This window comes from Phalacrocorax carbo, chromosome 2 (assembly GCF_963921805.1).
Source record: "Phalacrocorax carbo chromosome 2, bPhaCar2.1, whole genome shotgun sequence".
Classification (NCBI taxonomy): domain Eukaryota; kingdom Metazoa; phylum Chordata; class Aves; order Suliformes; family Phalacrocoracidae; genus Phalacrocorax; species Phalacrocorax carbo.
In genome coordinates, this window is record NC_087514.1 from 156605512 (window position 1) to 156627525 (window position 22014).

The 22014-nt window shown below is 39.1% G+C and overlaps 1 protein-coding gene across 5 annotated transcripts in view; it reads right to left on the reverse strand.

Annotated features, from left to right (window-relative positions):
* Positions 1-382: 382 nt before the first annotated feature.
* The window catches only part of ZMYND11 (zinc finger MYND-type containing 11), a 106875-nt gene continuing 85243 nt past the window's right edge, over positions 383-22014 (reverse strand). For all 5 annotated transcript variants that reach the window (XM_064445007.1, XM_064445006.1, XM_064445003.1 and 2 more), the window contains 11 exons: positions 19755-19832; positions 19273-19365; positions 17711-17798; positions 16429-16484; positions 15641-15718; positions 15028-15146; positions 12970-13177; positions 11186-11254; positions 9001-9273; positions 7743-7928; positions 383-2787 (listed from right to left, as the gene is read on the reverse strand). In XM_064445007.1, coding sequence (XP_064301077.1) covers positions 2665-2787; positions 7743-7928; positions 9001-9273; positions 11186-11254; positions 12970-13177; positions 15028-15146; positions 15641-15718; positions 16429-16484; positions 17711-17798; positions 19273-19365; positions 19755-19832 — 1371 coding nt within the window. In that variant the 3' untranslated portion in view covers positions 383-2664. The remainder of the gene's footprint in view (positions 2788-7742; positions 7929-9000; positions 9274-11185; positions 11255-12969; positions 13178-15027; positions 15147-15640; positions 15719-16428; positions 16485-17710; positions 17799-19272; positions 19366-19754; positions 19833-22014) is intronic.

Below are 22014 nucleotides of genomic sequence, written 5' to 3' on the forward strand. Positions count from 1 at the left end.
TGGCTGGGTTAGGGAGGAGGCAGAGCGGGGCCACTGGTGAGAGGAAGCACAGGGAGAAGGGGTCTGCGAGCCCCCCCCGGCCGCCGTCAGTGCAGGACCTGGCATGGAAATGGGAGCATGATGGACCCGGCCCTGGGCAGCTGCTGGCCCTGGTCGGGCTGAGAAGATGCACTTTTGGCGCCCACAGCCCTGCTGAATGCTCAAGCCCTTGCACAGACCTGCCAGCTCGCCTTGAGTGAGGCGCAAGGTCCCTGCGAGCTCAGGCACAGCTCCCCCGTCCACAGCCCCGGCCTTTCTAGGTGAGGACAAGTAAAAATAGCAGCCTGACGCATGCCCACCCAGGGACAACTGGCCAAAATCATCACAGACGCTTTCAGTGAGGTTTGTTTTTTTTTTTAAATACATTTATTAACCAATGTTAACACATTAAATGACTCTATATATTGCTAGTCAGAGCAGCTTACAAAATGCCAGAATGCATCATAAACTGGACAGCCACAATGAATAATTACAATGTGCATAGTGGCTAAGCTCAACACTTTAATATAGCTTTATGATTTGCAGAAAAAATTAATTTTAAATCATGATTCCTAAAACAATCAATTGTAATTTTACCTAAAACTTATACAAAACCAGGCCACAATCTTTTTTTTTCATTTTGTTTTTTTTTTCTTTAAAACACACAGTTTTCACGCTGTAGTAACTTGGAAATGTGCAACCGTGTCAACAGAGACAAAAAAGCCAAAGTAACACGAATCTTACTTTCATGCAGCTATTAGTTAAATATTACATATTCTGGAATGATTTTACACCAAAAATATTTCCACAATAACTTGCTTTCATAGGGGTGGATCGAAGTTTTGGAACTTGTAAAGTAATCGAACAAGATTGATTTTTAGTTGTGAAGTGTTTTACAGTCACAACACAGAGGCGACAAAAGTTAATTACACATTTATCAGGCAATAATGTAGCTGTGGTAATACAAGTTACCATCTACTTACTATTTTTTCCAATCAGCTTACCACTTAATTTCTGCAACTTATTGGGCATTATTTGGCAGTATCTAGTCAATTAACTTATATCACCACTGTAAGTAAAACAGATCAGGATTTCAGTGGTAGTTCACAGAAGTCTTAGTTACATTTTCATCTTTACAATGACCCTGACAAATCCTAGAGAAAACTTTTTTAAAGGCTTTCCTCCCGATTCTTCAGCTTCCATCGTTCCATCATGTAATTGCTTTCAATAAATATCAAAGATCTAAATAAATATTTACAAATTATTCCTCTAACTTCTCAAAAAATAGCTGGATGATTAATGGGCGTATGACTTAGTCTAAGACCGATCTTTGAAAGAAACTAAAATGCTGAGACACTTTAAAAGAAAAGCTATTTAAGTAAGCTTTACATCTATTTAAAAAATTGTCTCTGAACATGGATGCAATTCATATATCTATATATAAAACAAACGAAAAGAAAATCATTTTTCAACTATCGATCCATTCCTATTGGTAATGCTTCTTAAACCAGACATTCCGCAAAATACAGACTTTTTACAAATCACGGCATCTTTAATACAAGAAAATTAACATGCATTATTCTTCATTCTGAGTACAGTGATGGAGCTCATTATTAGACAATGACCCATTACTACAAACATAACGGCTTCTGTGAAACTTAAGTGCTTTTTCTCCTTTTATTATCAAGTTACAATGGACCAGGTGACACCAGATCAGAGGCGGTCAAATGGCATTGGATTGGGGAGGCTGAAGGGGGGGGCACAATAAAGAAATTTGTATGCCTCATAATTCCGTGTATGAATAAAGGTAGTTGGGTTTTTTTGTTGGTGGTTTTTTTTTTTTTTTGGCTTTTCTTATTCTTGTTACAAGCACTCATGTTAGGACAAAGATGAAATGTGCAAACTTCAAAATTTAAATATTCATTTTTCTCTAAGATCCAGCTCAGTAAAAGATTACCCCAGTTCCCTGTGATTTTAAACTACAAGATCAAAGCTAATATTTTGTTATAAAAGTTATATATTGAAAAGAAATAATGAAAATAAAACACAGTTGGGAAATATTTAAGAAAAAATATGCAGGACTAGCACCTGCTGTGTCAACCCTGTTCCCTAAATTCAATCATGTATCCACTGGTATAACCAATAGATAATGCCTTTAAACAGTAAAATTAAGCTGAACAAAACCAGCTCAACAAGGTTAAGAAATAAATGTTACATCAAGGTAGTATGCTTTGTTTTTCTGAAACAGTTCTATACTTCTTACATTCAGATCTAGCTTTTAAATGTTCCTTTTGTTAAACTTGCATGATTTTTTTCTTTTTAGATCTGCTGTTTTTAAAGATTAAAATCTCTGTAAAACCTAAAAATGTTTTAAAATTTGCTGAAAATGCAACAAATCCTCTAGTTTAAAATTATTTAAAGTAACCTGCTCCCACGGATGTTAAATTCATTTCGCTGACAAAATTGTGGAGGAGCATTAAACAGAAGATTGAAATTACTGTGCAAAATTTCTTTTACGAAAAGTGTTTAAAGGCTGGTGCAAAATGGGAAGCAAATTCTAAACAATTTTGGCTTCTTGGAAACAAAAAACGCTGTGTCTGAGAAAAGCAGTCATCGGGATGGTTTTCTAGGGGAGGAATAACTCTTTCATCTTTTTCTGCGGCAGGTACGTTTGTGTTCAGCATGCCAGTGCTCCTGCTGACACTTGATGGAGCAGTAGGAAGTGTTCCAGCAGCAGTGGTACATGGCCTCCTCTTCACAGTTGTAGCACTGGAGAGAACAAACGAGACGAGATTACCACCCTCGCGGGATCCCTCCCCACCAACGCACAAGTGCTCTCACCTGCTCGTGGATGCACCAGCACACGCAGAGCAATACTTCTCTTTTATTTATGCTTGGGTCATCCAGAGGCAGGAGGGCATTATTCACACGTGCTGAGTAAAGCAGCAATCTTTAGCAAATCTGCACAATGCTTTCATATTCTCTGGAGTCCAGACTATTGCTTTTGAAAAAAATCATCTCTTATTTAAGAAAACTCATCTCTCGGGTCAGTGGACTGACATTTTTCAGCCACGCAGCGCAGGAGCCATCTTTTACCCTACATTTGTATAACAGCACCCTGATCTATGTCTTAAAAGCCACTATAAGTCAACAGGCACTTCTGGCGTGAATAGGCTCTGTGCAAGCTTGAAAATCAGCGTTTCTGAATTCTGACCTTTCCAGAGGTTGCTGGGGAAGATCCTTTTGGGCTAGGAAAATCTCAGCAGTCACAACAATAACATCACTGCAGAAATTTTTCACACTAGGACAGTCAACCATTGGAATAATCTCCCAGGGAAGCGGTTGACTCGGTCACATTGGACACTTTCAAGAGTCGCCTGGACAGGGTGCTGGGCCATCTTGTCTAGACTCTGCTCTTCCCAGAAAGGTTGGACTAGATGATCCCTGAGGTCCCTTCCAACCTGGGATTCTGTGATTCTCTGTAATTCATTACCAAGTGGTTTGTTAGAGCCCACTTAGGGTAGGTCTGCAAGGACACTCCTGTCTCTGGGATTTGCTGACTGCCAGCCAGTGCTGTAGTCCCGTGACAAGAAAACCTTGTGCTGCATCAGCGCTACTAAGAAGTGCCCTTTCCTTCAAGTCTTCCAGAAACCAGAGGCCTGTCGTACACAGGGTGGCTACATGGGCTCTTGCCCCTTGTCATGCCTGCCAGGACAGCACGAAACTCCTGAAGGAAAGAGATACTGCACAACCCATGATTTCTGCAGAAATACTTGGTTCTGGGGAGTGCTGCACAAAGAGGTTTTCTACTCCGGAACACCCAGAATGCCCCAGTTTCCCGGTAGCTGGAAGGGCTTCCTGGAAAATAACCCCGTGGCCTCTGAGGGAGGGAGGGAATCTCTGAGGGAATCAACATGTTGGTCAACAAGGAGGTACAGCACCCAGGCGGGCAATGTGCGCTGTCTCCAGGTGGTTTTATACCCCTTCAGGGAGTGCTGCAAAAACATTGACTACCATTCTGACAAAATCCTGTAAAGCAGGGCGGCATTGCTGCTCAAGTAACCACTTAAAATCAGCGCCCTTGAAAGCTCAGTTCTAATGATGTCAGATTTGTCCTTCTGAATTTGGTCTGCTCAAAACCTGAGACTATCTTTACAAATACAGTCTGGAATGCTTATTGCATGGTGGGGAAACGGAGGGAGGGATATCACACAGTCTGCGCAGGCTGCTATCAAACCACAGAATAACACACAATTTACATTTTATGCCATCTAGCTACAGCATTGATAATAAAACATAGAATTACAAAGAAAACAAACGCACCTGCCTTAGAACAAAACAAAACCAAACAAGCCTACACACTACTAAAAGACAGATCCAAGGAAGCCAACATTTACACTGGCCAAACCAATAACTATTTATTTACATCAGCAATAAAGGGACTGCCCTAGCTGCACAAGAAGGGAACCTCTCCATTTTCCTTTTCTAACTTAGCTCCAGGGAAGTTTATTTGTAGAAATGTCTGCAAACAAGTGTCCTCTTGAGAGCTGTTTTCCTAGTTTTTCATGTTGCTGGCTGCCCACAAGCCTGTGGGAACCATTAGGATCATCTGCTGGAAAGGTTCAGGGAACAGCTGTATCTCTCCACTACATACAGCACGGGCCTCAGCCCAGGGACCAGCTTCACATCTGCTTGTTGGGGAGATCAAAAAAAGCTAAGGCAGGAGAGGACAACTGATTTGTGGGTCCTGCACTTCCCTTTACATATGCTGGCCATAAGTGGGGGATGTAAATCTCCACTTACAAAAGGAAAATAGTGTCATCTAAGCTGGTACTAGCACATGTGGCAGAGAAGGCAGAATGCCAGCTGGCCTCAGGCCTCCTCTTTTCTTTGTGTTTTCGTCTTTCTAAATGTTATCAATCACTTGGTTTTTGTTTCAGTACACAGCACAGACAGTGCTCATTCACTTAAAAACAACCTGTTGCAAGTTAGGATAAATATACATGTAAATATAATTGAAAGATACAGAAGTTACAAATTATCTATAAAAATGAACGATGTACCAATTTAAATAAGGCTCATATGCAAATAAAAGAACTGGGAGAAACTGAAAAAGAAACATTGTCAAGACCGGCACTCTAGCCTGTATTGTGGAGGCCACCAAACTGCATAATCTCATGATTGTTATCCCTGCTTTTACATTTCTTCCTTTCATTTGCTATTTACTTGAGGCATCTGCGTTAAATCCAAATTTTCTGGAGGTATAACAATGAAATTGGGTTAAGCCAAGGGGACTGCGACCAGTTAGAGCAACAGAAAATATTCTTTAACTAAGCATTAGGCTCCTGAGGGCCGGGACGTCATCTTCTCATGTGCCCACACACCACCAGCAAAACGATACCTTCATCCTGACTGGGCTTTTTTTTTAGATATGAGAAAAAGACAAATATAGTGTGACTACTAGCTGCTGTATTCCCAAGCTTAGACATCTGCACTATGCATAACCAGAGGTCTCTGCTTCTAATTAAAAAGCAAAGCCACCAAAACTCATTTAGTATGTGTGTTAATTACATGAGATTTTGGTAAGGAGGTATCATTATAATAGCAGCATACAAGAGCGGTACTGCACACCAGGGACTGTCATTAGTACCACTGAAGGAAAAATCACTGGGGAGTTGTGTAATTGGACCAACTCCAGCCGCCTGAGGCTGTGAGTTGGCAGGCAGATCCATCAGCTTGAATGCAAAGGTGTTTATCCTTACCCTCCCTCTCCTACCACATACAAACCAGCTGCCTGTATGATGCCTTCATTTAAGGTGGTGATTGACAGATAGTTCTGGGGCCACAGAATTAGGCAAGACTGTCAAAAACTCTTTAGATCTTTAATTGCCTTGCTCGGAAAGAGGCTTTATGCACGTGATCATAAGAGACAGTAGTGTGGCACCAGGGCACTCTCTGATTGGGCTAAAGGATATGGTAAAGGCAAATTGGAGCAGATGAAAGTAAGCTTCAGGAGCCTCTTTCATAAATTCTGCCTTCAAAAACACCAAAATCAGCTGTAGTTAGGAGTCCAGACTCACAATCAAGTTACTGTGATTGGGTTACTACATATCAACTGAATGGGGCAACAGTTCACATGTGCACTCTTAACTTTTGACAGAAGAGAGCTAATTTGAAGTAGTTCTATAGTAGGCAAGGCAATTCAATTTTCCTCTCAAGTGCGACAGGCAAAAGCATGCATGCAGACACCAGCAGCTGGTGACACATTAAACACAGTAACTTGATCAAGTTGGAGACCTAAATAATACTCTAAATAACACAACTAAATAACTTCTCTGGTCTGCAGATAGGTAGACAGGGAGGAATTTTCTAACTGATAGAGACCCAGGCACTGCACTATTGTAACACCCACAGTAAAATCTCTGCTAGGAACAGGAATGAAGACTCTACGGGAACTCTGGCATTTGAAGTAATTCCCCTCTTTACAAAAAACCAAACTCGTAACTGTGATAGTCAGCATCCGATTGTCTCGCCTTAGTCTTTATTTCACTCTTTTACAGAGCAGAGTTTTCTCTGCAGGGACCATCGTTTCATCTGTAAGAACAAGGACTAATGAGGCTGAACATAAACAAACAGCCCTTTACAGCAGAAGACAAACAGGAGCTGCGGGAGGGAGCCAGGGCTGGCTGTCCCCAGGCGGCAGTGGCAGTGGGATGGCGGCTGTCCATCGCTGCTCAGATCAGCGTGCCATCTTGTGGCAAGGCACTCGCACACTTCTCAGACGCATCTGGCAAAATCAAAGCTCAAAAGGACACGAGTAGAAGATATTGTACCTACCCTACTGCAAGTTATAGATAGCTATTACAGTGCAGTGTGATGTCCTGAACAATGGCTTTCATTTCCTTGTTTTATGAAAATTAGCAAAGAAATACCAAAGTTTGTATGTGTGCCAGGCTCACTGCTCCTCAGTGTAAGTTTCCACCTGTACTGTTATAGGCTAGCAGCACAGTATTACAGTACTTGCAGTGTTTGAGTAGATGCTGTACAGCCATGTCGGAGAACACACTTCTGGCTTGAAAACACAAGGCACAAACCAAACAAAAACGGGGAAAAGTTTCCAGCATGTAACAGAATGGTAAGTTAGATGTCTGTTTTCACTTCTCTAAAGAGCATAAAAGTAGGTTTTTTGCAGGCAATGCTTCAGATTTGGGCTTAAGGATTGAACAAGGGAGGAAAATATATTTCAGAAAGTCATGTCTTAAATACAAAAGAACACAAAAGAGCTGCAGAAAAAGCCAGGAGAGGAAAAGGCCAAAAGGATATCACTACCAGCATTATTAGCAGGGGAATACAAATTGATGCACCCAGATATTGTATCCTCTGAGGCCTTGAGATCAAAGGAGTGTGAACATAATGCAAAACATGTCTTATATGGAGTAAAAGTGCATTTAGAGAAAATATTTTGATACTAACACCTGATAGAACTCAAGGAGATGGTGCTGTTAAACGCTACATATTTAATATGGAAAGCAATCAGAACTTTGAGTTGAAATTTAAAGGTTAAGAAAATTTGAAAGCAGTAATGTGAAGGAGAAAACCTTAAAGCTGAAAGACCAGTGAATGAGCGGTGCAGTTAAAAGTAAGGAAGAAACCACCTTCAATTGCCCTGCAGTATGCATTATACATTTCCACTTATTCTCTTGTAATAAATTTTTGACACTTACCCACTGCTTCTTCTTGGTCTGGGAAATCAGTTGCTTGTGCTGGCCTGCTAGCTTCTTAATTTCTTCTAAAAATTCTTCTTTGCACTTCTCCTTTACCTGCTTACATTTTCTGTCCATCTCTCCTTGTGCGTTGGCCACAGCTTTATTTACAGCTTGCCTTTTCTCTTCTTCCATCTCTGTACGCAGCTGCCATAAGAAAGTCAGCAAAGCAAGTCAATGGACAGCTATTGAGATAAAAGTGTCTTCTTTAAACCTCTACTCTTTAAACCCCTATTACTGATGTGGGTGGAGGTCACATAATTAGAGATTTCTCCTGTTTAGAAAATGAAAAGTTCTCTCCTTTAGAGTTATAACAAAACTTCCATCCCATAAGAAGCATTCAAAATAAAAATCTCACCATATTTCTATTCTGCTAGGCTTCTACAAAAACAACTAAATAGGCCCCATGTGTATTTTGTCAAAGATCGGTTTACAAATTTATTAATTTATCTTAGACAAAGATTTTGTCTTTTCCAAATCTACAACTGCATATAAATCTACAGCAAGGGCACAATGGAAAACACAAACTAGAACATCCCTGAGTTCAGTAAGAAGTACCTTTTAGTATTCGTTGTTGGTGGGATTCCTTTGCCCTTGCCTACTTATCTAAACGTACGGTGTCTTAATCCTACGGGATTAACACCTAAACTCCCTAGGTTCATTGTACAGTCCTTCGACCAGGAGGAAATTCATCTTGTCTTAAGACAGGTACTTAAGAGAGGTCAGACAACTCATCCTCTAAATTGTCCTGCTCTCTCCAGCCAAAGGTGACAAGCTCAGGCTTAGATATTGAATTTCAAGCAGAATATCACTAGATAAGAAAATAAAACAAATTTCAGCGGTTCTATTTAATGTTTAGGTCAGAAGATGACAAAAGAAGAGTTATTTATGAATAGCATTTAAACAATGCCATTGTTTACAACCACACTTGACAATGGAGACAAAGGCTTTGGAAACGGATACTCATGAATGAACAATTAGTTTCATCTTAGGATCACAAACTGCAAGAATAAAAAAAAAGCAGTTTTCTGTTTAAAGTGAGGTCTGTTGGTATAGAAATGGTCTAAAAAGCAATAATGAAGACTATTTTTATGAGGTCTCTTTGGAAAAGTTTTTTTTATTAATTTTCTTAAGGGTAGAAGGTAGAAAAGGATGTGAAGAAAATCCACACTCCCCCTCTGCTCAAACCAGAGTGTATGTGGTGTTCAGGAAGTGTTACCTTTTCCACTGCCTCTCGCACAACTCTCTCAGTCTCTCTTTTGTGATCAGCTTTCATCCTGTCTTTGAAATCATTAAAGATTTTGGTGTATTTGTCATGGCACATATTCTGACATACTCCATCATTACTGGTCTGGGTGCTCCGATGCAGCATTTTTGGAGAAGAGGCACTTAACTTCTTGGTCTGAGTTGAGACTGAAACTTTTTCAATGGGCTGAGGCATTGTGGGAATTTCCTGGCTTGAACTTACTGCTTCAGTTTCAGGTTCTGGCTCCTGCAGAGAAGGAACAAACTTGTAAATCCAGATATCAAAATAGAACAAGTTAACTTTCAGTTCCACCTGGAGGAAAAAAATGTTATATGACTAATGCTAGTGCAATTAATGTGAAAGGTGTTTCTTGAAGACCTTTAGTACTAATGGGTTGTGGGATCCCTGAGGAAAACCAGCATGACAGTGGGCAGGCTCTTGGTCAGGCTTTTCTGACTTCAGCTAGGAGCCCTCCAGAAGGAAGTACAGGTATGGCATCAGTATGCCACACTCACTAGCCTCACTTCCCAAAAAGTATCACCACCATCTGAATCACTGCAGATCCCTTGTGATTACTAAAGGGTTGCTATAGATTTTCCCCCCTACCATTTTCCCTCAAGAGACTGGCTGAGTGGCCAAGGTGCCTACATTATTTTGGCAAACTCTGGGCTTACTCTGGCCCAACAGGCTCCACTGGAGTCTATAATATTCCACTAATTTCACAGAACTGCTGCAAAGATTGATTAATACTTCAAAGGTGCTTTGAAGATGAAAGACTAATGAGCGTCTAAGCCTTGCTTCCAATAATATAGAACTAGACTTGGATGACCACAGAAGCTTTCTGTAATTACACAATTATCAAGCACAAAATCATAGTTACTGTACTGAATTTAGCAGCCTATGTTCTTACACTGTAACGCCAATTATTCCTGCTCTTTAGAACAGATGGAAGTAATATCCCTGAAAACTCTTATTGATATTTGAAGTGTCTGAAGACACAGACAAACATTATTTGTTGGGGTTTTTTTAACTTGGATTTTTTAAAGCCCATTTAATAGTGTACAGACAAAGCACGCAGTCCTTGTAACACCACGCTTGCTGAGGACTGGACTTCATGCCTGCCTGTGTGATGGGGCCCTGCTCACACCAATCAAAAGGCTGACTGTGTATTCCCTTTTGCAACCAATTACTCTCTAATAGGTCACTGTGATTGACTTCTGGATCACTGATCAAGTATGAGCCGAGCTAAGAAGGCAAATTTTAAGACATAAATATATGAAGCAAATTACAGCATTTGCTCGACAGAAAACAAAATAAAAATGATGAGACATCCTAAACTGTAGTCTTCCTATCTTGCACTCAAATAGTTTGTGCTCCAGGGAGCACACACTGTGTGTCACCGCCTCCATCGATGAAGGTGCCTCACAGAGCTAGCCCTGCGGTATCAGATACAACAGGGAGGCAGGTGCCCAGGTATTAGAAGTGGCAATGTCTGTATTTCAGGCACCAGGGCCACCTCAAATAACTCCGGTGCTAAAATACCTGAACCCTCCTCTGTAATGGAGTCCTGAGTCCTCTTCCGAGGACTGTGCATATGTGCAACCTTTTCTTAGTGCTCAACATGCAGCTGAAACAAGTCCAGGAAAAAGTACTCAAAAGTTAGGAAACATGAGATTTATTGCTGCCTCAACAACTGCCCCCTTGTGTACAAGCATAATAATACAGTTCCTTGGTTACACAATCATAGGTTTCTGTTTTCCCTTCTTCATTCAGTGCACAAGTTGGATAAAGCAGGAAGCAAGTTCCATGGACAAAGGCAGATATGACTTTTTATAAACTTAATATTCTTGATCATGCAAAATACCTTCTAATTTTTGCTGTTTACAGACTAACTAGCCTGAATTTGTCATTTAAAAAAAAAGTCATAAGCTGACTGTTGACTTAGTCATGCTACAGAATATTACCAAAATGATACCAGTGGCTTGCATGTGGGAGGTGCAATTATGTTTGTTCGCAAGGAGGACCAGGCTATGGGGCTGGAACTTCCAAGATTGATACTGTAAAATCAGTAAAAGGTGACAGAAACAGTGTGACTATTAAAATTTCAGACTTTTTGTACTTTCCTATCTCTACAAAAATGGTAATTGAGGTTACTTACTTCTTTCTTGAGTTCCATACTCTGGTTACGTCGTCCTTTCTTTGCTCTTGGTTCCTGAGTAACCTTCAGCTGTGAACATTAAGAAAAGCATATTGAATCATTCCAAAAAACAGTTCATATAAGCAGCATTCATTGCAACATGACTGATGTACCTTTTATTTTCAATTATTTGCAGTTATTTAGTCAATAGAAAGTTGAATACTGTTCTTAAATGAGAAGTGTACACAATAAACTTTCCACATTATCACTGGTGACTGTGATTGCATGAGGAAGAAAATTCATGAATGAGTTCTAACATATATATTTGCTAAAATACCCTTAACCATTTTTTTTCTTCATTTCACATACAAGTTCACACTTTTTTTCTGGAATGTTCTGATATCAGTGACCCATAATTATGCAGCAGATCTTGCTGGAAGCCAGAAAACAGCAATGCTTGGAGGGGTATGAAACTTCGTGGTTTAGTTTTAGAATAAAAGCCAATCTTCTTCAATTGAAACAGAAGTGAGATCTAAGTGGATGGTATGTTATCTTACAATGGCTCACAGCAAAGTTCTTACTCATGTCTTTGAAGCATTCAGTACTAGCTAGTGCTAGCGACAGGATACTGCAGATTACTACAGAGCACCGAGTTTGAGGCTACTTTTATAATCCTGTATTTGGGAAACCAGTAAAATAGGTATAAACACTAAGCAAGTGAAGGATGAACAGCTGGGGTAGTACAGAAAATATACAAATGGACACTTTAAACCTTATGACTGACACTTCTGAAAAACTGGGAAAATGTCTCTGTTCTCTTTCATAAATATTATTTGTGACCATTTTCATGTTTCATCATACATTGTTGCATGATAAGGAGCACCCCCTTAAAGCAACATCCAGTTTTATAACCTTTAAGTTTTTAGCTATGAATTGGATGACAGATCTGTTTTACAAAAGGGCACAGGAAGAAGACACACTGATTTTTTAAAAATACAGACTTAGAGGATTGTGGTTTTAAATGAGGAAAAAAGATGTTGTCAGGGAAAAGGGTGCCAGAAGTACAAAGAAGCATCCTGCAAGCTATGAAAATATTACTGCCAAGTCAGTAACAGTGAATATATAACACCCTCTTGGACAATGAATGACTAGCAAGGTTCAGCTGTGATAAGGGAAATTCCATATGGCAATGCAAAGTTTTATATCTTGGCCCTTTGTGCTTTTCACCTTTGTTAAAGCAATATGATTTTTCTTGTTTTGCAGAATTATTTTTAATTACTTTAATCAGTTGCTGGTCATGTGGTCCTCAAGCACACCATTTGCACCTAACTTTAGTTGGAATTCCTGAAAATGTCATGGTTGGTGTTACTCAGGGATCTGTAACGCAGTATATGGTCCAAAGTGAACACACTCCAGCTGTGAAAAGGCTGAACAGCTACAGGGCTGTCCCTTGATGGGAGTCCAAGAAGGCAATGTTGCAGTCTATCTGATACCCATGACATTTAACTTGAACATTCCTATTTAACTTTAGAAATCTTGATCTGTCTCATCAAGGTGCTGTAGGTGACAAACATTTTAAAACTTCCCAGAGGTCATCCAAGAAACTGAGGAAAGAGGAAAACTCTGTATTCTTGCTCTTATTGAGTCACAAAACATAGGGAAAATAAGCCTTTGAACCCTCTTCTTGCCACCACAAAACTGCAGACAGAGTACAAGGCTAATTTAATAGTAGATCAATAAAAAATATGTCACCTTTGTACCCCTTAATAAATTGCCCTGATTACTAACATTGTGGCAGCACTCACCTGCTCATTGCTGGTGGAAGAGATACTTGACTCTGCCTCCTCTTCCCCTTTATCCTCATTCTTTGATTTCCAGAATCTCCCCTCACGAAGAAAACGCTGGTGCAGTTCCAGCTCATCACAGGCCTTCTTCCACCCCATACTGCGTTTCACGTGGAGCCGATGGATGTTAACTGTGATATCTTGAATGTTTTCGGAGGGGATCCAGGCCCTTTTGAATAAACAGTACAGACAGGTTCAGAAACATTAAATGCAGATGAAGGATCTTGACCTGAGAAACTGACTTCAAAAGCAGTCTCTCACAGTGGCTGGTCACTGATAATTCCTTTTTACTCAAAATTTTTGTATATTCAACACATTTGAAAAAAAAAAAAGGACTGCATACTGTTAGACATTTGTGTTATTATAAGCACTTGTTAGCTATGGGTGCTGTGGCTGAAAGTCTCATTTTTGCTGAGCCACAAACCTCCCCAGCACCAAGAGAGTCACATCTCCTACCTGCTCTCTTGCTAAATGCCCTGAGCCAGACATAGAAAAATCTTAATTGAAGGTTTGTATGCTAATCCAATTTAGCCCTTGCCCTCTTTGCTAAAACTCTCAAGGAATGTACCAAATTATCACCTCGAATAGAGACATTTTGTAGTTTGGGCTCCTGTATATCAGGACTGAACTCATGTGGAGACTGTCATGCTCTTTTGGACTGAATTCAGGCCAGTGACTTGGTTCCAAAGGTACTTTGTCCTCTTAGATATTTTCAGAGAGTCCTCATAGAGTTAGATGGGCAGCTCTTGACATTTTGAAAGGTTATACCAAGCAACACTGGACATTACAGTAAAAGAGTCACTGCCATGCACATCTACATAACAGAGTAAATATTGTAACAAATTAAATGTCTGCAGACACATTCTCAATTCTTGCAATGTAAATTTCATTTCAGTGAAGTCAAGGAAACAATGCTAATTTACACTAACCAGGAATTTGGCCTTTCATCCAAGTCCAGCACAATAACTAAGCAATGGCACTCTAGTAAATGTATTTTGCCTTTTCTATCAGCACATGTTTAAGAAGTTGCAAGCACCTCATCTGACAAGTGTCGTGTTATTTTATTAAATAGTTTAAAGCTGTGTGAATTTAATGCCAAAACTAATGAGATAAGCTGTACCTGCAAATAGATTCAAGGTACATCATTCTGTGATTGAGACACAAAAAAAGATCCTTTACCCACTTTATGCCTATTAGAAAATCTTGGTAATTCATATAACAAATGAAAACATGTTATATACTGTGCAAGTTACCCTAAAAACAATTTAAATAAACAGCCTCATAAAACACTGTTACTGAATTGTCTAGGCCCTTTTCGGATGCACCAAAATATACCACCTTCCCAACAAACATGAATTAGTTTGTAAATGTCCCTCTCCTCACATTATAGCCATATAAATCATACAACAACAACAAAAACAAGTCCGTACATCCACTGTAGTAACATTACTATAACCCTCCCCAAATGCTGAGCAAAAAACTGGAGATGGAAGTAAAAGCTGATCTCTAAGAGTGAAGTTTCCAGCGTAAAGAGTTACTCTCTGAAATTGCAAGCTGGCTCACAGCAGGAGCTCTGTCAATGTTCTAGCAGTGAGACAGAAACATTTGAGATGCGTATTATGTTACTAAAACACAAAATTGCAATGTGCCTGCTCAGAAGAGAAAATTGCACACAGTCAATACTGCTGGTAGTAAAAGTACATTTCTGTCCAATTTTGACTTTGGCCTGGATTATCAGGCTGCTACTGATCTGAAGGAACAGTTGAAGTTCACTTGCTTTCTTTAATTAAAATGGCATTAAGTAACATCCCTATGGCAACTGTGGAAAGGGAATCTCTGAGCCATTTGGCAACTTCCGATGTGTTAGACTGAGCTTTAAATTTTCTGAAACAATTATGGCAAAGTACTCAGTCTTTCTAATGTTGGCAACTAGCTGAGCCAGGATTTACAACATGATAGATGAGATAAATTCTTTTAAGTATTGTTTGTAAAAAGCAGCACATGGAATTAATAAATTACCTTTGGTGGTGATGGCCAAAAAAGCGAACATCAACTTGATTGTCCTCTTTCTGCATGACTTTAGCCGGCCAAAACCCAAAGCCTTTCATTTTGGCCCAAACCAACTCATGATTAGGTATCTGGAAAAAATGTTGTATTCATTATTGGATATGAAGTACTATATTGATATCACCCACAAATACTTTGCTGTAATACTACGCTAGCATCTTAAGAATATGGTTGTTGTTTATGTCTAGTATTATTTTCATTTTTATCTTCTCACAATACATATTTCCCTGTTAGATGTATTGCTTGGATCAAAGTAAAAAAAATACAAAGTCTGAAAAGGGTGTAACCGGCTATTGAAAACAGGAGCAAAGTTTTATTTCTGTAAGCTCCTTATTTTCTTGTGAGACTGTTGTAACTGGCTGATAACCAAGTTTTATAACCTATATTTTTACAGCTTTGAACTTCAATCAACATTTCACTTGTATAAAATATCTAGGCTTACAGAGTCTTAACCATGCTTTTGAAACAAGCCTACTGAAATGGAATATTCAATGCATTAACGACACCAAAACTGCAGGCTTTTATACGAAAAGCAAACAAATAAAAATCTGTGTCAGCAACATACACAAGGATAGCAGAACCAATTGTCAGGTCGCGCGTTTGACAAATAGAAACAGTTCTTGCAAAGCTGCAGTTCATCCAGCTGAAAAACAAAAAAAGGTAAATAAGCCCAAAAAATCCTATTTATGTGACTTCAGTAGTATCCCTCTCAAGTAGTAAAATTCTTCAGCCCTGCTTGTTAATTTGGTGGAGTTACTTCTGTCTGTGCAAACTAGAGGTGTGAAACTGAGGTGAGCTGAGTGGATGAAAGACAAGCTGCAGAAAAGTTATTAATGTTTTAGAAAAACAATGCAGAGGGAGAAGACTAATTCAACTCAATGATTTATTAGAGCTAAAATGCAGAGAATAGTTCTCTAAATTAATCAGATATTTGAAGTACATTCTGAAAGAAGTAATCCAACTGTATAAATGGAGAAAGCGTGACAGCTCCCCTAGCTTTATTTTTTGTCTCCTCTGAATGTTGAGAAATGTTTCAATGCCAATTACAGAATTTGGTAGGCAGCTCACCTCAGGTTCAATTTATATTAGCAAGTACAATTATTTCTAGTCCAACTATGTATTACTAGATTATTTTCAAAACTAAAATTTGAATATTGGTAGTTTTAAATGATAGTCTAGGTGCAAAAAAAAAAAAAGAAAAAGGAATTCTGAATCAGCTGTTAGAAAGTTAGGGGAAATTTATAACAAACTTCACACCCTTTTTATTTTTGTAATATGAAGAATAATTTTCTTAGAATTCTGAAATGAAAAGCAAGTAACTTGCCTGCATCTTTGTTACTTGGTACTACTTACTTCATGACATGTGTCTTTGTAAAGCATCCTCGCTATATCAGCTTGTTCACTGTCCGCTATAAATTGAAAATAAATGGTATGAACAATCACAGTGGGATCACAGTGCTCACAAAGATTTGCAGCTGTCATTGCTATGACTTCAATGCTATAATTGTCTTGCTTGAGAATACAAAACATAATTTAATCACTCAGATAACCCTTCCATTTAAAATTTTCTAACAATCAGTTCTATATTTGTTTTCTCTTTCATATTTATATGTAAAAATACTGTTGGGAGCTTTTAAACTGAACAATACAAGCACACATCTGAGGAGCAGCAGCAGGGAGGCATGGTTGCTCGTAATATGGATCCAGTTTCTTTCTCTGCTGTCTTAATGACACACTGCAATTGTCCTAAAACATGGCTCTCCACCGTCAGCCCTTGACAGGAACACAGGTACAATCACACTATTTCTGCTCAAAGGAATGCTTCACAGACTATTTATCACTATGTGATATATATATATATGAGAAATACACCTGTGTATTTCTCTATTAGGACATTCACATCTCTCCCTACCAAGGACAGTGTGGATCTGATGACAATGCAAATAGACTGGTGCCACCCTCCTCCCAGCTGTCCTGATGTGGGCCGTGTCTGCAGGGGAGAACCACATCCTTCCTGAAATTATGGTTCTGGAGAACCTTGTTACAGGACCTGGCTATAGCTTCTGGATGCGGTCATAGTGTTTTTCCACGTCCAATCAGACTGTCCCACCACATCAAACAGTCACTTATTACCTTCCCAGTCAGTAGCTGACAGCTTCTCTGATGGCTGTACCTCCACACAGGGCACCAGCAGGACAATTCTAGTGCGGATGTAGCTGTATTTGCTGTCACAATATGGCAGATATTGCCCACGAGTGAAAATTATGTGTCTATAGTACATGTTTCTGCTGAAACAGCACATCAGAGACCAGACCTCTTTCCACCCTAGAACAATGTATGTATACTGGCAGAAATCTGCATTACAGAGTGACTTATGACTTAGGCTGCAGAAGAAACAAGATGGCAAAGGTGCAAATTCCCACCAACAGGTTTAGCCAGAGAGGATGAAAATAATGTAGTAGGTGGGCCAGAAAAGACCCTGCGAAGTCCTCCTGCAGCTTACTTTGATTTTTAAGGGCTCTCAGATGACCTCATCCACACAAGATTATCTAACACCAAATTCAATCCTGAACTTGTGAGTTTCCTACAGATAGAGGTAAATCAAATAAAGCAAGCAGTAAAGGCAGTACTTTACCTCCATAGAAAATCACCGTGTTGTGTAGAAGCAGCTGAGCATCTGCTTTGAACTCCTCATAACTCCTGTATTTTCCTTCATTTACTTTCTACACAGAAGAAGACATAGGACTGTGAAAAAACTGTTAAAGTGCTTTATATGTTTTATGCAGCAAAGCTTTCACAGAAATCTGTATTATGCAACACAGAACCGACACTGCCTTTCCTGCACACAGATGGAATATTTACAACTCTCTGACATGATTTGTTAGTACTTGAACACTGACTGCATTGGTCCCTTTACGCAATGCTCAGAAGTAGAACAGGTGCTTTAATACTTGACTAAGTTTAAAAAAAATTCTCTTGGCTATAACAGGGTAAATCTAGCGTAGCTTCACCATAAAGTGTGGCCCAGAACACTTGGTTAAATTAAAATATATTCCCTGAAGGTGAAGCTTTCGTACCTTAAAATACCAGCTAGTTTCAAATCAGTGTTGACTGCCTTTATGTTTCCAGGATCTTCACTTGACAGTCAGTGTTTTCTGATGAAGGCTGATTGTCTTAGTCTCCCAAACTCATAACAAATACCTACATGGAGCCATGCAGTTCATTTTCATAGTATGTTCTTTTGTCTGATGATGGGTGCAGCATTTTCAGTTGTGCTCTGTCAAGAACACCTATGAGAATTCCAATCACCAAATGAAACATCATCGTTTTTTAGTATGTTATCAAGGCCAAAAGACCTTCTGTGGAAGCAGGTGAAGGTGCCACAGTGAAAGGAGGGCCTGACCTATTTTCAGGCTCAACCAGTGTTGCCAGTACTTCAAGCCAACAAGTAGCGTTGGTCTCCAAAACTGCCAGTGAAGCTATTGTTTATCCATGTGTTTCAATAACAATAATAAAACAAAGGCTTTTCACATCTATGGGTGTAAAGAGCAATATATACTAGAGCATTGCATAGTAATCAATTTGCGACAATGAATAAAGATGAATATGCTGTTCATTTCAGTCATGTGCAGTTGATTTACATGAGTCATGGTCAGGCCTTTGGTTCAGAAAAAAAGGACAACATATTTACTAGTACTTTATTATTGGAACAATTAGTGCAAAACAGATGTTTTAAGTGAGTCTTGTTTTTTCATGATCAAAAAAATGATTGGTTCTTTACGAATCATTTAGATGTTTACAAAGTTGTCACCTACACAAGGCCTTAGTGACTAAAACTGAAATATGGTCAAAAATATTGGGCCAGATGGGCACTCAAGTCCATATTCAGCAACTTAGATTAAAGGTACTTTCTCTAAAGATTGCAGCTACCTACAGCTCCTAGTAAAATCTTAGTAGAAAAGGAATTGAGGATACTCTATGTCTGAAAACTAGACACCACTCAAAATGTTTTACTCGGTTACCTATTTATGTGAAAAAGTTTGAAATTTTAAGCTCCCGTACCCAATGCTGGATACAATACTGAAATACTGATCATAAGGAGAATTAAACAGGATTAGTGCTTTAGTCCTTAAGGTTTATGTTCACTGTTAAAAGGCACCATAAGCAGTGTGGAAGTTAGAAAGCAAGTCACTCTACCTCCTGTATAGTAGGAACATCAACAGCTGAGTGCACCAGCCTTCTATACATCGGGTGTTTGTTGTCCTTCCCTTTCTTGTTTAGATCTATAGCCTGAAAGGACCATAAGACAGTGTAAGTTATTGCATTTAGAATCTGTTTAAAACACAAAAAACTTATTAAAAAATGCAATCGTTTGGAAAATGCAATCGTTTGGAATATTTCAGGTGGGGAATACACAAGGCCAAACTGTAGATCCACAATCTGACAAATTACATGTGTCTCAAACCTGGAAAATGTCCATTTCAAAAGAACCACAGGTCCATGGCATAAAATACTCCTGCCAGAATGATACTAATCTGAGCAATGAGACATGGTAAGTATCTGCTGAAATACACACCTTCTTGTAGCCCTCCTCCCTGCACAGCAACAAACAGCCAACTGCAATACATCCTCTACAGTGCAACCCAACACTTCGGTAAACTTCCTTGTTTCAGACTCACCCGCTCCTTCATACGAGAGACTATGAATCGCAGGTATGTGCTCATCTCTTGTTTACTTGTGTTTTTCTTCTTGATACTCTGTCAAAGAAAAACAGGATCATATTATTATTTTAAACTTGATTTCAAAATTAATCCAATATAAATTTTCTTTTCATCGCAACATTATTTGAAAAGGTAACTTTGAATCAAATAACACACAATTTCTTAGGGAAAATCTTTTCTGGGAAATCAGTAACACTAACACGTCACAACAACTATATGTGTTGCTTTGAATTATGTCTGGGCTGAGGAATTCAGCTACAGAAGAATTACAGGTTTTATTTCCACTTGTATCCATAATAATTTGTCAAAACCTCTCATGTAAAAATTTGTCTATTTAGAATAAAGCAAAGAAGAAAGGCATTTTGGGGAGCAGTTTAAAATTTATTCAATGGTCTTTTTACTAGCAAGGCATTAATATTTTCAGTAAAGTAAGAAATAATTTTTAAAAGAATATCCTGTACCATCTACAAATTATGTGCTTACTAAGCAAAATGACACCGCCTAGGAGGAAGTCAAATAGGCTTTAGCCAGTAAAAACTCAGAGCACTTTTTACTGCTCGAGAAACATAGCAGTTGTTGATATTTGTGGTTCTTCCTTCACAAGATCTAATCCAGATTCTGGAACACAGACTGCTGCTTTTTAGCAGCTCAGGATCCAGAGTTTTTCCCCCTCATCTTAGACTAGTATAGAGACTTATCTCCACCCTTCAAAGTCAGTCCAGGCTAGTGGGAAGCACTGCATACAGAAAACGTGCTGCTAAAGAGAAGGTGGCTCTCTGCAAATGCCTATTGTGCTCTTACAAATCAGCCTTTCCAATTCCATGTCACAGCAGCTGTGCACAGATCTGCATGGCCTTAAAACAGCTGGCTGAAAAGTGCTATCCCCTCCTTGCTCTTGCCTACAGTTGTTCTCCAAAACAAAAGTGCAGTGAAACAACAGCATGGGTTTCAGGTTCATTATCTTGAAGTGATTTCTAACTGCTCACATCTCTTGTAGAAACATTTACTCCTCCTCACACCTGGGAATGCACTGTGTGCCAGTCTGAGTACTCCCCTTCTCATGCCTCACATCACCACCTGTATGCAAACTCTGTGGACCAAACTGGCTCAGTTAAACCTGCATCCTCAAATTTTGATGGTCTTTAGCAAGATCCACATAACTGTGCAGATGACTGTTGCTTAGCAAACACAAGAAAAGGCAGAATCCATCTCCTAATAGCTAGCTAAGAGAGGTATGAGGCTTATGAACTATTAATCACTAGAAATGTGCTATTTTTAACTGAATTACTTATATATGACTCTGAACATATAGAGGGATCAGACACATTGAGTACAGAGCAACTACTTTTATGTATTTACTTGGCAAAAGTAAAAATTACACAATAGCACAAAAAAAAATTTATAGGATTTGATTGTGTCCCCTCTGCCTAGATGCGTCCTGCAAGACACTGAAGACACTGAAAATCACAGGCTGGCCCTTGTGCTACAGCAAGTGAGCAACCTATACATCTCGGGGTTGTACTGACTGACTCCTCCTTAAATCGAAATTGTACGCAGCACTATCAATGAAGCTGTTTATTTGATTGCTTAACAGTATGCATAGAATCATTACAAACTGTGTTAAAATACCTGTTCAGTCATGAACCTATATAGATACTACAGTATGCATAACAACACTATAGCTTTTTCCTGACAGGGCACTATCACTGTTGCGTAAAACTCACTGTTGTGGAAAGGGCCAGCACCAGGCCTTTCTAACACTTAGTGCATTTAAGTGTGCAATAACAGTGCATTTAAGCATTATTTTCATAATATTAATGGTTCCCTGACCTCCCTTCCAAACTCTGGAATAAGACAGAATTTTGCCCTGTGCTGTATGTCTGTATCACCTTCTGTATATTCATGTTTTACTTTGCCATGAGAACGTGCATTCTGCTGGGATTCAATTCACCTATTCAGTTTTGCATAAACAAATATTGCGACTGCAAATGCAAACCCAAATGTGCATTAAATCATCTGCATTTTGAAACACTGCTGTCATTTTAGGCACTAGAGTGCTGTATGCTTGCTAATGACACAGCATTTTAAAAGTCTGAAACTTATTAGGACGCAATAAAATTCACTTGCACTGACTAGTCCTTCTACACTTCTTTTTCTGACATGGTTCTGAATTTATCATCCTTTGAAAGTATTTCAGAACTCATGCGAACCATTTTTC